This window comes from Sinocyclocheilus anshuiensis, unplaced genomic scaffold (genome assembly GCF_001515605.1).
Source record: "Sinocyclocheilus anshuiensis isolate Anshui unplaced genomic scaffold, SAMN03320099.WGS_v1.1 scaffold36, whole genome shotgun sequence".
Taxonomy (NCBI): Eukaryota; Metazoa; Chordata; class Actinopteri; order Cypriniformes; family Cyprinidae; genus Sinocyclocheilus; species Sinocyclocheilus anshuiensis.
The window spans coordinates 708649-721878 of record NW_015554072.1 but is presented as its reverse complement, the minus strand read 5'-3'; the positions used below and the strand labels follow the sequence as shown (position 1 = coordinate 721878).

Genomic DNA, 13230 nt, shown 5'->3' with positions numbered 1-13230 from the left:
ATTAATTGTAGAGGTTTGATAGAAGTGGCTGGAAGACCTGCCAAGAGAGCATTGCAATAGTTCAGCTTGGATAGAACAAGAGCTTGAGCAAGGAGTTGTGTTGCATGTTCTGAAAGAAAGGGCCTGATCTTCCTAATGTTGTATAAAGCAAATCTGCAGGACTGGGCATGTTTAGCAATGTGGTCTGAGAAATTCAGCTGATCATCAATCATAACTCCAATGTTTCTGACTGTCTTTGAAGGAGTTATGGTTGATGTGCCTAACTGGATGGTGAAATTGTGATGAAGTGATGGGTTTATTGAAACCACAAGCAGTTCTGTCTTGGCAAGGTTGAGTTGAAGGTGATGGGCTTTTTATGATTTGTCTTTTACAGGACATTCAGTTCTGTTCATTCAGACTGTGCCGAGAGCTTCATACTGAACAGTCACACTCAATCCACTAATCCTGAGAGATCTCCATTCACCTTGCAGTGCTTATGTGCCAGGCAGAGCAGTTAACAATAGTTCCACTTCCCATTGGCTACATATTAGTTTCACAATATATTAGTTTTTGTTAATATTTTGAATTAAAATTTTTATATTATATAATAATATAATATACTATATTTTTATATTTTATATTTTCTGTTTTCCTTTTGTTTTTTGTTACTTTATTTTGTTTAGAAATATATATATTTCAATACATTTCTTTAAGGTTTTAGTTAACAACCTTGCCCAGAACTCATGGAAACCACAACAAATTCCTCATTCTATTCTATTCTATTCCATTCTATTCTATTGACAAGCACTTTATCAAACAAGAGCTAACAATACTCACAGTACTGCAGGGCCATGTTTCAAGGACATTTTAAGGACATTTTTGTAAATAACAAATTTGTTACCGTGTTCACTTTTTGATTTGCCAATATGGAACATTTCTTTAGATGCAGGTCATACGTTACCTAGGATAAAAGTGTCTATCAAAATGAGTACCTACAAATAATTCAGAACAGTGGACAGGGATTGTGATTTGGAAGCAAGTACTCCATCACTATCACTAGAAAGAGGAGCGTGTGATGATCAGCAGGGCATCAGAGGGATGTGACTCATGACAGAAAAGCTCTTCTGTGCACTGCCGGCTTTCCAGGGCTATATTTAGCTAATGGCACATTTGAGCAGCATTAGTAAACTCTGTAAATATAAAGAAATGCCAAATCACATGCAGGTTTTTTTTCAGACCGGAGACCATAATCGTGTAATAATTAATTTTATTATGATATGAAACGTCCACTTTTTCTTTCAATAATGTTTTTTTTTAATTGTGCAAGAATTTTGTGATATTAAACTTTTCATTAGTTGTCATAGCAAGTGATTTTAAAAGTAGGATGGCTCACTTTTTATAAGATGACTGAATTTTACTTGAATTCGTAGTTTATTCTTACATTTGGAAACCTAATTATTTTATAATTACTATTATTATTATTATTATTTCTGTTGTTTCTAGAAGTAGTAATGTTGAACAACACACACAGTTTGTCCACAGAATAATTACACATTAAATAAAAAGCGTCCCCGCACGAACCTCTACCTCCGACAGCAGGACCTCAATTTCATCACGGTTTCCACAAGAATATTAAGCAACAAAAATCGTACATTAAAAATGATAAAATTGTGACATATTATTACAATTTCAAATAATTTCTTCCTTACTTAGCACAAGCTTTTAAATGGTAGTATATCACGGTTTCAACAAGAATATTAAGCAACACAAATAGTTTTTTAACAGTTAAAAGTGAAAGAAAGGCATGTGATTCACAAGATATGACACTAAAGGGTTAGGTTCCTGTGTAACGTCTTTGGCTTATTTAAACATTTTGATAAGCCATGTAGGCTAATTATTAGCTCAAATACTTTCATTGTGACAAACTAAACAGTGCCAGTTGCGTTTGTATAGTAATAATGCAACTGATTTTGAACCTAAAACTGCATGTCAGTAATATTTAATAGGTTACGACAAAAAGGCAAACATGCAAATAAATGGATAAAATGCCATGCCTCAAAGAACCAGGAAGGAATCACTCCACTTGCTCTCACATTTTCTCAGCATCCATCAAAGAAAAGGACCCTGCAGCAGATGCAGACTGATCAGAGCCCTTTTGTTGGTGAAAACGTGTGAAACGCATTCAGCTCTTCACTGATATTACATCCTCTTGGTTTTGCTGTGAAAGATTGAAAATGAGAAAGATTCCCTTTAGTAGGCTATCATCATCTTATTTGATACTCAAAATTCAAAGGCCAATAAATGATCAACATGATCAAAAACCTGTTGTACACAATCTACTACATGCCTTCTGTTATCTGTTTCATAGTTTATACTTTTTTAGCAAGCAAAAGGTCTTAGTATAATAACTGTCCCCCTTCAGATCATGGAACGCATGTCTTTTTGCTGTGAAATCTTGATGATTTAAAAAAAAACGTAACCATAAAAATAACTTTTATATTGTTATTAATATTTCAAGATGAACACTTAATGAAAGGTGCACTAAGCAATATTTGGAAAAACCCTTTTGACCAGTGTCGGACTGAGTCCCAAAGCACACTCGCTGCCAATCAGCAGTAAGGGGCGTGTCTAGTAGAGAAGCGAGCGCTCAGTGAGTGCACAGAACCAGTGTTGCCAATTTATTAACTTTGTTGCTAGATTTAGCAACTTTTCAGATTACCCTAGCAACTTTTTCTTCCAAAAGCACCTAGCAACAAATTTAGCTTTTTTTATTTTATTTATTTATTTGGCAACTTTTAGCAACTTTTGATAAGTGACTCAAATCATAAAAAGGCACACATTTTCCATCTAAATTAGCCAAAAAGAGGATGTTGCCATGTATGCTCTCATATTTATAGTGAAACAAGCTAAAATGCGTATATTTGTACTCTCTCTCTCCTTCCTGCACAGACCCCCACACACACACATAAACACAAACAAATAAAGATTGAATTAAAAAGAATTTTTAAAAATGCCATATTTGTTAGTTTTGAGATTTGTGTAAGGGCAGCTGATAATCTTTTTCACTTTCTCTACATTGTCATTCATTCACAACAAGCCAAATAAACCAGAAAATACATGTTTATTTGGTAGTCATACATATAGGCCTATATTATTTAGTCAATGTATAATACAGAAATAAGATGTGCTTATTTTGTCAAAAAAGTTAAAATACAATATGTAAATAAAAAAAGAAATACATCTAAATACAATGCGGAATTTAAAATGTAGGTAAAAAAAACCTGTGAAAAATCAATATGGAAAATGTCTTCATATTAACATAGTAGACTATTTTTACAGGCTTTTCTTAGAGTGTAGCATACTAACAAACTACTAATACACTGCTTAAAACTAATTGTTCAGAATGTGCTAATAAAAAAAATTTACTAATAAAAAAAAAATTTAATTGTAATTGTTCAAAAATGTGTAAGTGTTCAGTAATTTAATGTTGTATTTAAAAATACAGTTATTTATATTTTAATATTATTATATTATGCATTTATATTATTTTACGAACAAATCGAAATTAACATATATAAATTATATTTTTTGCTGAGATTTGATGTAGTGACACGATTTTGCTTCGTGATGACATCATCGCACAATGGCATCACAACGTCATTTAGCAACTTTTAGCAACAAATCAACCTTCCTTTAGCAACTTCCCATTAAAATTATTTGGCAACCGCGTAAATTTTGGAGCAGCTTCCAGCGGTGGAGAGAACTCAAAAGAGCGGAAGGGAATGGGACGCCGAGGTTGCTTTGATAGGTGAGTTACATTGATTTTGCTTTTTCACACGACTATTCTGTGTTGGCTTTTGTTCGAATATGCTGCGGTCGGCAGGCATAGCAGATACCGCCATCGTCGCTGGCAGGGTTGTGTACGTACGTGTGGGGCGGAGTTATCAAAATAGGGGCGGGGGCCTGTTGGGGTATGGGCATGTTTGTTTTGGTGCTTTCAAATATCAACATCATTTGGCAAAAATCGCTTAGTTCACCTTTAATGAACTTAAGCAACTTAGGTTTACTTGATTATTCATACATGAAAAATCACAAGTATCAAATATGATCCATCAGCAATTGTACCAAATTACATATTTTTGAGCCTGTAAATAAAATTGAGGTGCTTTTTTTCCATAAAAGCCTGACACTTTTTTTTTATTTGTCTAAAGGCTCAACAAAGTGTTCCATTTCAAAAAATGTGATTTTTTTCAGGCTGTTATTTCATGTCAGGCTTTACAGGGTTAATGTCGATGGAAGTTGATCAGCATAAAAAGCAAGTAAATGAAATTGGAGAGGATACTGCGTACTAATAGCCTACTCACTATTTCAAGGCTTGTTTAAATATGCTCAAAAGTGTTTTTTAAAGAACAGTCAATGAGACAATCATAAATTATATCTTTATGGTATAAGTTATTCACTTTTTTAAAAGCATTTTTGGGTGTCTGAAACGATATACAACGATATAGCACTTTTTATAGCAGTGCTCTTTACAAACGTGAAGTCTACAAATAAGAATAGTTACCTTTCAGGGCAGCACAGTGGCTTAGTGGGTGCTGCTCTCTTGCAGCAAGAAGGTCCCTGTTTTGAGGCTCGTCTTTGCCAGGGGGTCTTTCTGCATGAAGTTTTCATCGTGTTCTCTTGGAATTTGCCTGATCTACAGAGACTCTGCAACCCATTATCTGCTATGTTTTAGAAAATCAATGGATGGATGAGTCCCTTGCTATGTAGTTTTTACAATGTATTGTGTTAAACCTGCTAGAATGCAGAACATCACTTCAGTTTAACATAAACATGTTAAATATGCACAAAGTACAATATTCCACTCACAAACATTTGGCAAAATTACCTATTTTCATATCTGAGTAACAGATTTTAAAAATCGGACTCCGCTCATTTGTGATGATCACTTTGCTCTTTTCTTTGCCATTTTCTTCATCAATCAAGTACATGCTGGGTTCAGCCACTGATTTCAAACTCTTCCAGTCTCCATGCCTGTCTTGCTCATCCCATTGAAATAAGAACGTTTGGTCAAAGATTCCTGCCGTGATCGGCTTGTCTGTGGGTAAAACCTGTATACGTGAGAGCCATTATATAAAATCAGAAATTATCAAATAAAAGCACAAGAATGTATTTGATACCACGTCTAACAATAAATGATTTCTTTGCAATTCAGTGTCTGAGACATTACCTTAAATTTGACCTCTTTACCATGAGTAACAACAGGGAAAACTGACTTTTTATTCACCTCAAAGCAAAAAGCCATGCATTTTCTGGTTCCATACAAAATATGATACACCTTGACTGAAGAAGAAAAGACAATCATATTATTAGCATTACATTAAGTCACAATGCAAACACTTTCATTAAAGGAATAGTTCACCTAAAAATGAAACAATTTGCTGAAAATTTACTTTCCCTGAGGCCATCCAAGATGTAGATGAGTTTGTTACAGATTTGAAGAAAATTAGCATTAGATCACTTGCTCAGCAGTAGATCCACTGCAGTAAATGGGTGCCGTCAGAATGAGAGTCCAAACAGCTGATAAAAACATCACAATAATCCACAAGATTGATGTGGGAGGACAACAGGGGATGCATTTTCACTGACGGAAGCGTTATATTATGTAGTATGGACTACATGGATTACTGTGATGTTTTTAGCAGCTGTTTGGACTCTCATTCTGCAAGTGATGTAATGCTAAATTTCTCCAAAATCTGTTCCAATGAAGAAACAATTTATTTTTTATTTTTATTTTTAATATATTTTCTAATTTTATTTTCTTAATCTCACTTATTTAAATGCTCTTTCTATTATTTAGTGTTATGTACGTATGTATATGAAGCTATTTACACAGAGCCCCCTGGAAACCACAACAAATTCCTTGTGTGTTTGCGCACAATTGGCGAATAAAGCTCATTCGGATTCTGATTTACTATTTCTAACTGCTATATTTGCTTTTTCTTTTTTGTTGACTTCAATAAAAACGTTTTAGATTAAATTTTACATTTTAAAAAAATCTGAACTTTACTGTACAAAACAAGTAACTAAAAATGACATATGAACATCATCACATTATACAGTTATGTGTAAGATATTAATTACTGTGTCACAGACACATAATCACTGCGATTCTAACGACGTTATCACAGTCATTCCTTGCTCCATTATACAACTAGTTATAATTTAAAAAAAAAAATAACATGGAATAGACAGAACCCAAACAGTCCAGTCTCCAAAAATCTTAATTTAAGAGTTACTGAGGCCAGTTCTAGAAAACCAAAGAAACATATGAAGCATTCAGTGGAACAACACCGGTTCAGACCTTTAGATGAGTTTTCAAGGTCTTTTTCCTGTCGATTTTCCATGACCAGCTCAAGAGATTGACTGGGCCTGCGTCTGCGCCTGCCTTCAATGCACACATACTTTCCACAACTGGTTGACAGGAGCGCTGATTCAATGGAACAGATGTTCATTTTTTGGGAAGCTTCTTTTTGGACACTAATAGACAAAAATATCCATAGACAAACAGGTAATATAGACTGTAACAGGTGAGGACCAAAAAGGAAAATTACAAAATTTTAAAAATCAGCAAAAATCAAGTGAGTTATGTAATGTAAACTAAATTGCATTTTATTGGATATCACAGGCACTATGCACAACAAACAAGGAAATAATCTGTCGTAGTCTAATGATCATTTAGCCCAGGGGTAGGCAAGTTCGGTCCTAGAGAGCCCTGCAGAGTTCAGCTCCAACCCTAATTAAAACTCACCTGCCTGTAGCTCCCTAGTAACCCTTCAGAGCTTGATAGGGTTGGAGCTGAACTCTGCAGGACTGCGGCTCTCTAGGACCGAACTTGCCTACCCCTGATTTAGCCTATTATTACTATTATTATCATCATCGTCGTCATTTAACTAATTGGAAATAAAACATTTTGCGAGAGAATACAAAAGTATTTCAAGGCATCTCTCCTCACAGGCACTTTACCCAAAGCATTCAAGCAGGACACTGCTTTAAAAAACCTACACTAAGCTAAACACTTCACTTGTAGAAAGATACAGACCTGTCTCTCTTCTCCCATTCATAGCATGTTGTTTTCATTTGAGTAAGATCTTTTCTTTCTCAGAATAACCAGCTGGTCAAGAACCAATCAGGATTTAAAAGCGGCTACTCAACTGAGACTGCCTTGCTCTCGGTCACTAAAGCACTGCGAATCGCGAAAGATGATTCCAAATCATCGTAGGTATCCATATCAACTGGTCAAAGGGGTTCCCCAGGGATCAGTCCTTGGACCGCTCCACTTCTCCACATATACTAAACTGCTATGCAACTTCTCGTCCTGGCCCTTGTAATTTCTGCGCTGGACTATTGCAATGCTCTTCTGTCTGGACTTACATAATGTGCAATCAAACCTCTACAAATGATTCAGAACGCAGCAGCAGGAGCCCACGTAACACCTATGTTTATCTCTCTGCACTAACTTACCAATTACGGCTCGCATCAAGTTACTGATATTTGCATACAGAACATGCACGGTCTCTGCACCCTCCTAGCCTCCACTTGCTTTTAGGAGTCTACATCCCCTCCAGAAACCTGCATTGATTATTAGGCTAATCTGATCGAAACCGTTTGGCGGAGGTGCGGAGCGCGCGCGAGTAGAAGCGTAGTGTTGCCAGTCACGACTACTATCATGATTTATTGGAGATTTTTTAATCTAATGGCGAATTCGGAAATAATCGATTTAGTAGCTACATTATACATATATAAATATATCCTCCTGACTACCAGCTATGGAGTTTTGTCCTCTGTAGAGGACATTATGTTTTAGTGATTTCTCTGAGACGTTACATGTCACCGTTTTAGGTCTGGATGTCCTGTACAGACCACATTCAGGGCTTTTCAGATACCAAATTATTGGATGTTTCACCATGACCACTCCCTCTCCTTGGTCTTTAAAAAAGACTGATATTATTTTAGTGATCAAGTGTAACACCCTTATGGAAATATAATATTTTGTAATTATCATTTAAATCTGACTAATTTTCAAATTGTTTGTCATAAATCAACATCTCAGGAAAATGTTATGGGGTTTCAAATCAAAATATGACCTTCTGTTATGAAACAGGACGTCGATTTCATGTCCACTGTAGAGGACACCAGAACTTAAAGCATGTTTATTGCACATTTTGAGAGACACAACAACTGAATAGAGAAAAAATTATGTATCAATATTCCTATTAAATATTAGATATTATTATGAAAATATTGCTAATTATTACTCCCATTATTGCACTGATTTGTTCATTCTATTTTGCCCCAAAAACACATTAATATGCAAATTAGATAGTTCATATATACATTGTATATAATGGAAAAACTTGTTTATGGCCATTTTACACATTTTCAAATTTTTCTTATGCTCTAAACAATGTAATGACATGACAAAATACTAAATTCACAAAACTGTTTTTTCCTGGTAGTCAGGAGGATATAAAAGAACAGGGCAGCGGGTCAAATCGGTTGCCAGGTCACCGGGAATTATCCCGGTTCTTCCGATTTGACATGACAAAATACTAAATTCACAAAACTGTTTTTTCCTGGTAGTCAGGAGGATATAAAAGAACAGGGCAGCGAGTCAAATCGGTTGCCAGGTCACCGGGAATTATCCCGGTTCTTCCGATGAACAGTCCGCCTCGTGGTACCATGAGGCGGCACACAAAGTCACAGAGGCACAAAATCTGTTTACAACGTTTTTGTTTACTGTTCCTTGCTGGAGGAATTATCTTCCCAACCCCATCCCGAACGCCGCATCTCTTACATTATTCAAGAAACGACTGAAAACTTGACACTTCCGTCAGCACTCAAATCCATCCTTCTGAGAAGAAAAAAAATCTTCCTCTGCATTCACTATGCCTTAATCCCTCACTGCTCTAACTAGTCCTATTCTAAACGATGTCTGAATCTTTGTATCAGCCTACTTCTCGTGTTTATTGCCTTTTTATGATGCATCCTCATGTGTAAGTCGCTTATTTGGATAAAAGCGTCTGCTAAATGAATATGGTATCATTTAATTTAAAGCCACTCGTGGTTTATCGCGAAAACAGCAAAATTGCCATAACATACGCGTTCAATAAACAGTTAACGTTCACTTATTTCGCCAAACAAAATAGTTCATTACGGTTGCCAAGCAGCGAAGTAATGAAGTTCACTTCAAGAATGAACAGTGTCGTCGAAAAGTTTAAAGGTTGGTGTTTGAAAAGACACCGCAAATGGAAAGAGAAATGTGGACGACGCTGGTGTTCTATAAAGTTATATAGCACGTGTTTTCAACATATCAAAGTACAATAGTCAGTCATAAAGGCTGAGGGGTGATTTTAATGATTCTACTCAAGTTTTACTGTTATTTCATTTAAAAGTCTATTTAAGACAACCTGCTTCTTGTATCAATTCTGCAGCACCCTTTATAAATTAAATTTACAAATGATAAAAATGCACGAATATAGGCTTACCTGGTTTTCGGATCAATTTAATTTCCCGTCCTCGCAGTTCTTCGCCGATTGCCTGACCTTATGAGCGTCTTCAGATCACAGTGATGTCGTGAGCGTTTATATGGCAGAATTGCAAATCCAAAATGCACACGTTTAACGGATGACGCCCCCTTACCAGAATCGTTACTACAGGCTGATCTGTCCCCGTATCTGCGGGTTTTGGGAAGAATGTTAACGAACAGGGAGTAACAGGAAGTCGTAAACTCCGCTACTTTTACTGCAACCCGTCTCACTTGCATCCTTTATGAACCATTCTATGAATTTGCATGCATGCATAGAGCAGGACAATTACATTTATCCAATGCACTGACGTACATTTTACAGGTGGCGTAAGTGTCCAAATACTTTATGTAGAACTGAAGTGGGGGAAAAAATCAGTCTGACTGAACAGTGATAAGCAAACAATAAGTTATCTAATGCAACCTGTACAGTATTTATGTGTACCTTGTGCAACTTACATTACAATTCGTTTGTTGCAACTTTTACACACAAAGAGAATAACATTTTATATATATATATATATAAACAAAAATAAACACTGAGTTAATATACAACAGTCTGAAAGACTAATACTGTTTAGTTTTACTTTAAGAGGAAACTAGTTACTTTAAGAGGTTGATATATAACAAGTTATTTAATGAAAGGTCTTTTCTTTCTGCTATAAAGCTATAAAGGTTTACTGTATCTGACCAGTGACATGATTTTTTTTGACAGTGACAGGAATTTGCCTTAAAGGGTTAGTTCACCCAAAAATGAAAATTCTGTCATTAATTCCTCACCTTCATGTCGGTAAGACATAAGACCTTTGTTCATCTTCGGAACACAAATTAAGATATTTTTGATGAAATCCGAGAGCTTTCTGACCCAGACAGCAACATGACTACCACGTTCAAGGCCCACAAAAGTAGTAAGGACATCATCAGTGGTTCAACCTTAATTTTATGAAGCTAAGAGAATACTTTTTTGTGCGCAAAGAAAAAAATAACAGCTTTATTCAACAATTTCTTCTCTTCCGTGTCAGTCTTCGACTCGTGTTCACAAGAGTACCAAGACACTTGCGTGTGGTGCTGCAGAAGCAGGAGTCAGCGTTTTGATGTAGAACCCGGATGCTTCTCACCTGGTTTACAGCAGAGGAAGACACATGCTGTACATAAAACATGTCTGAAGATGTCGACAGAGAGGATGACTTGCAATTTTTTGCCCAGCCTTACATATTTGAACCAGAATGTTCAGACGATGAACTAAGAAAGACCAGAACGCCGGCTCCTGCATCCGCAACACCGCACACATGCTTCATTGTATTCTCATGAACACATGTTGAAGACACGGAAGAGAAGACATTTCTGTCAGATTCTGCTGAATAAACATTCTAAGTGAGTGACGTTACGTGGAGCCAAGTGTGTTAACCCATACTCAGAATTTGTGCTCTGCATGTAACCCATCCAAGTGAGTATACACAGCAGTGCATAGTGAACACACACACTGAGGACACACACCTGGCAGCCATTTAAGCAATCGGGGGTTCGGTGCCTTGCTCGTGGGTATTGAGGGTGGAAGATGGCGTAGTTCATTCACTCCCCCCACCTAAAATTCATGCCAGTACTGAGAATTGAACCCACGACCTTCGGGTTACAAGTCTGACTCTCTAACCACTAAAAATGTTTAAAAAGTATTCATTGGGGCTTTCAAAAAAAGGTGTGGAGACAGATGTCTGTATGTTAATGCACTGTGTGTGTATTGTCTGTCTCAGAAGATCAAAGTGTCTGAGGTTCTGTAATTCTTACAGTACTAAAGAGCTCGGATGACAAATTATTCAGATAAGCCTTTATTTTGAAATCCAATCAAATCCAAGATGAACAGATTCCAAACAGAACAAACACAAGTGAGAGAGATCGAGAGAGAGAGAGAGAGAGAGAGAGAGAGAGAGAGAGCAAACAGACAGCCAATTCCAAACAGCAGGTGAAGGAGCGGTAATGAACTAAAGTCTAGAAAAGAAAATTGGTTTGAAATGGCCTACAATCATTCATTTACATACTGTAATTTAACAAAATCCATTTCCTATTCACAAATAGCTTCAAAAAATGTAATGACAATATATTGTAAAGCCCTTTCTGCTAAGTTATGGGATTCGGTAATGTCAGGAAGCACTTGTTCATGGCTGAAGCTCTGCTATAGACCAATAAATAAGAAAAAAACAACAACAACAAAAAAAAACAGGTCAATCTAGAAAACAAAGGTGGCAATGGCTCAGGCCAGAAACAACAAAGAAGCAAAAAGGGAATAAACAGCTTAGAAATACGACCAGATATTGGACCTGCACCCAGGAACGGCCACAACACAGCCGTTCACAATCAGTGAAGACCCTGATGAGATGAGATGAGATGATAAACCTAAGAACTAGATGAGCTCTGGGCACAGATCTCTACAGCCAGCTATGAGCATATCATGCTAGGACCAGCTGGAACCAAAACACATTTTATGGCCATCGGTAAGCCAGTTGCCTACTGCTATCTAAACAGCAGCTCTGCCTTCATGTTTCAACCTGCTGGAACTCAATTGAATCAACATTATTATTTCTCTAGCTGAATAATGTCACTACTGTTTTCGGTAGAGCTGCTTAATCGCTAAATTGAACTGGTTTCATAATGAATTAACTTCAAATAGTTACTGAACTAAACCAACACCGAACTGACTGAAGCTGAATAAAGACACTATTGTCTTGCTACAGCTACTTTAGAGCAGAATTAGGATTTGCTCCAGTTTTGAAGTTTGCATCATTGATTCTGTTACTTTCCTGTTTAATACTGTGAAGCTGCTTTGAAAGATCTCTATGGAAGCCTGTTTCCGCCACTGAAAAAAAAAAAAAAAAAGGTAATTGCGACTTTTTATCTCACAATTCTGACTTTTTTTTCTCAGAATTGCGTGATACAAACTCGCAATTCTGACTTTATAACTCACAATTCTGACTTTATAACTCGCAATTGCGAGTTTATATCTCACAATTCTGTGGAAAAAAAGTCAGAATTGTGAGATAAAAAGTCGCAATTACCTCTTTTATTTTTTATTCAGTGGCGGAAACGGGCTTCCATAGATCTATATTGTATAAAGCACTAAAAGTGACTTGAATAATGCAAATGTTTTTCATTGCTCTATAACAACCAGAAAGGTCTCTGTCTTACCTTCCATCAAGACTGTCAAGAATATAAAATCATAGATGTCTTGTGTCTCCACTATTCACAGAACAATGGTTCACTCCTGTATTTAATTATCATACTCATTTTTATCTCATTTTACATTCATCTTTTTATTGAAAGTTTACTTGAAGTTGGCATGAAATGGAAATTTTGATTGTCATTTCTCTTCTATTGTTATGTATTTCTACACTTTGTCTTGAACAAGACAAAGTATATGGTGGGACTAGATTTTGTCTTGTGAACACAAATACCAATACACACACACATAGAGAATTCGCAACTTCTTCAAGGCTGAGTTCCCCAGGCTCGTACTCTTATCAGGTCCTTTTCAAAAGATAATGAGTGCAGCTTCTCCGAGAGAAAGGGAGAGAAGTCCACACAATAATCAACTTTATTCTTTAATATTCAGGGATAGAGAACAAAGTAAATGTTCTAACGATGAGATAGTCACGTAGCTGAGGGGCCCTGAT

At 36.3% G+C, this 13230-nt stretch overlaps 1 protein-coding gene and 1 long non-coding RNA gene across 4 annotated transcripts; one reads left to right on the top strand and one right to left on the bottom strand.

Annotated features, from left to right (window-relative positions):
• Positions 1 to 1700: 1700 nt before the first annotated feature.
• LOC107668761 (uncharacterized) lies at positions 1701 to 9768 on the bottom strand. 3 transcript variants are annotated; one of them, XM_016460745.1, is made up of 6 exons: positions 9528 to 9761; positions 6344 to 6519; positions 5210 to 5322; positions 4868 to 5090; positions 4544 to 4700; positions 1701 to 2197 (listed from the first exon to the last, which is right to left on the bottom strand). In XM_016460745.1, exons 2-6 carry the CDS (start codon positions 6492 to 6494, stop codon positions 2179 to 2181), a joined length of 663 nt encoding a protein of 220 aa, XP_016316231.1. In that variant the 5' UTR covers positions 6495 to 6519; positions 9528 to 9761; the 3' UTR covers positions 1701 to 2178. The 3 variants fall into 3 exon arrangements, with proteins under 3 accessions (XP_016316231.1, XP_016316230.1, XP_016316232.1); XM_016460744.1 differs by having other exon boundaries at positions 4544 to 4703; positions 9528 to 9758; XM_016460746.1 differs by lacking the exons at positions 1701 to 2197; positions 4544 to 4700 and adding an exon at positions 4701 to 4776 and having other exon boundaries at positions 9528 to 9768.
• Positions 3603 to 11479, top strand: LOC107668762 (uncharacterized). The gene is made up of 3 exons (XR_001631924.1): positions 3603 to 3707; positions 8706 to 8713; positions 11464 to 11479. It is a non-coding gene; the product is annotated as an uncharacterized LOC107668762 (long non-coding RNA).
• Positions 11480 to 13230: the final 1751 nt, after the last annotated feature.

Excerpts from the sequence above, each read along its gene's own strand:
- LOC107668761 (XM_016460744.1), bottom strand. The coding sequence starts at position 6,494 with ATGAACATCTGTTCCATTGAATCAGCGCTCCTGTCAACCAGTTGTGGA. Across the intron at positions 5,323-6,343 it reads CCTTGAAAACTCATCTAAAG|TCAAGGTGTATCATATTTTG; the intron begins GTCTGAACCGGT and ends TTTCTTCTTCAG. Across the intron at positions 5,091-5,209 it reads GTAAAGAGGTCAAATTTAAG|GTTTTACCCACAGACAAGCC; the intron begins GTAATGTCTCAG and ends TCACGTATACAG.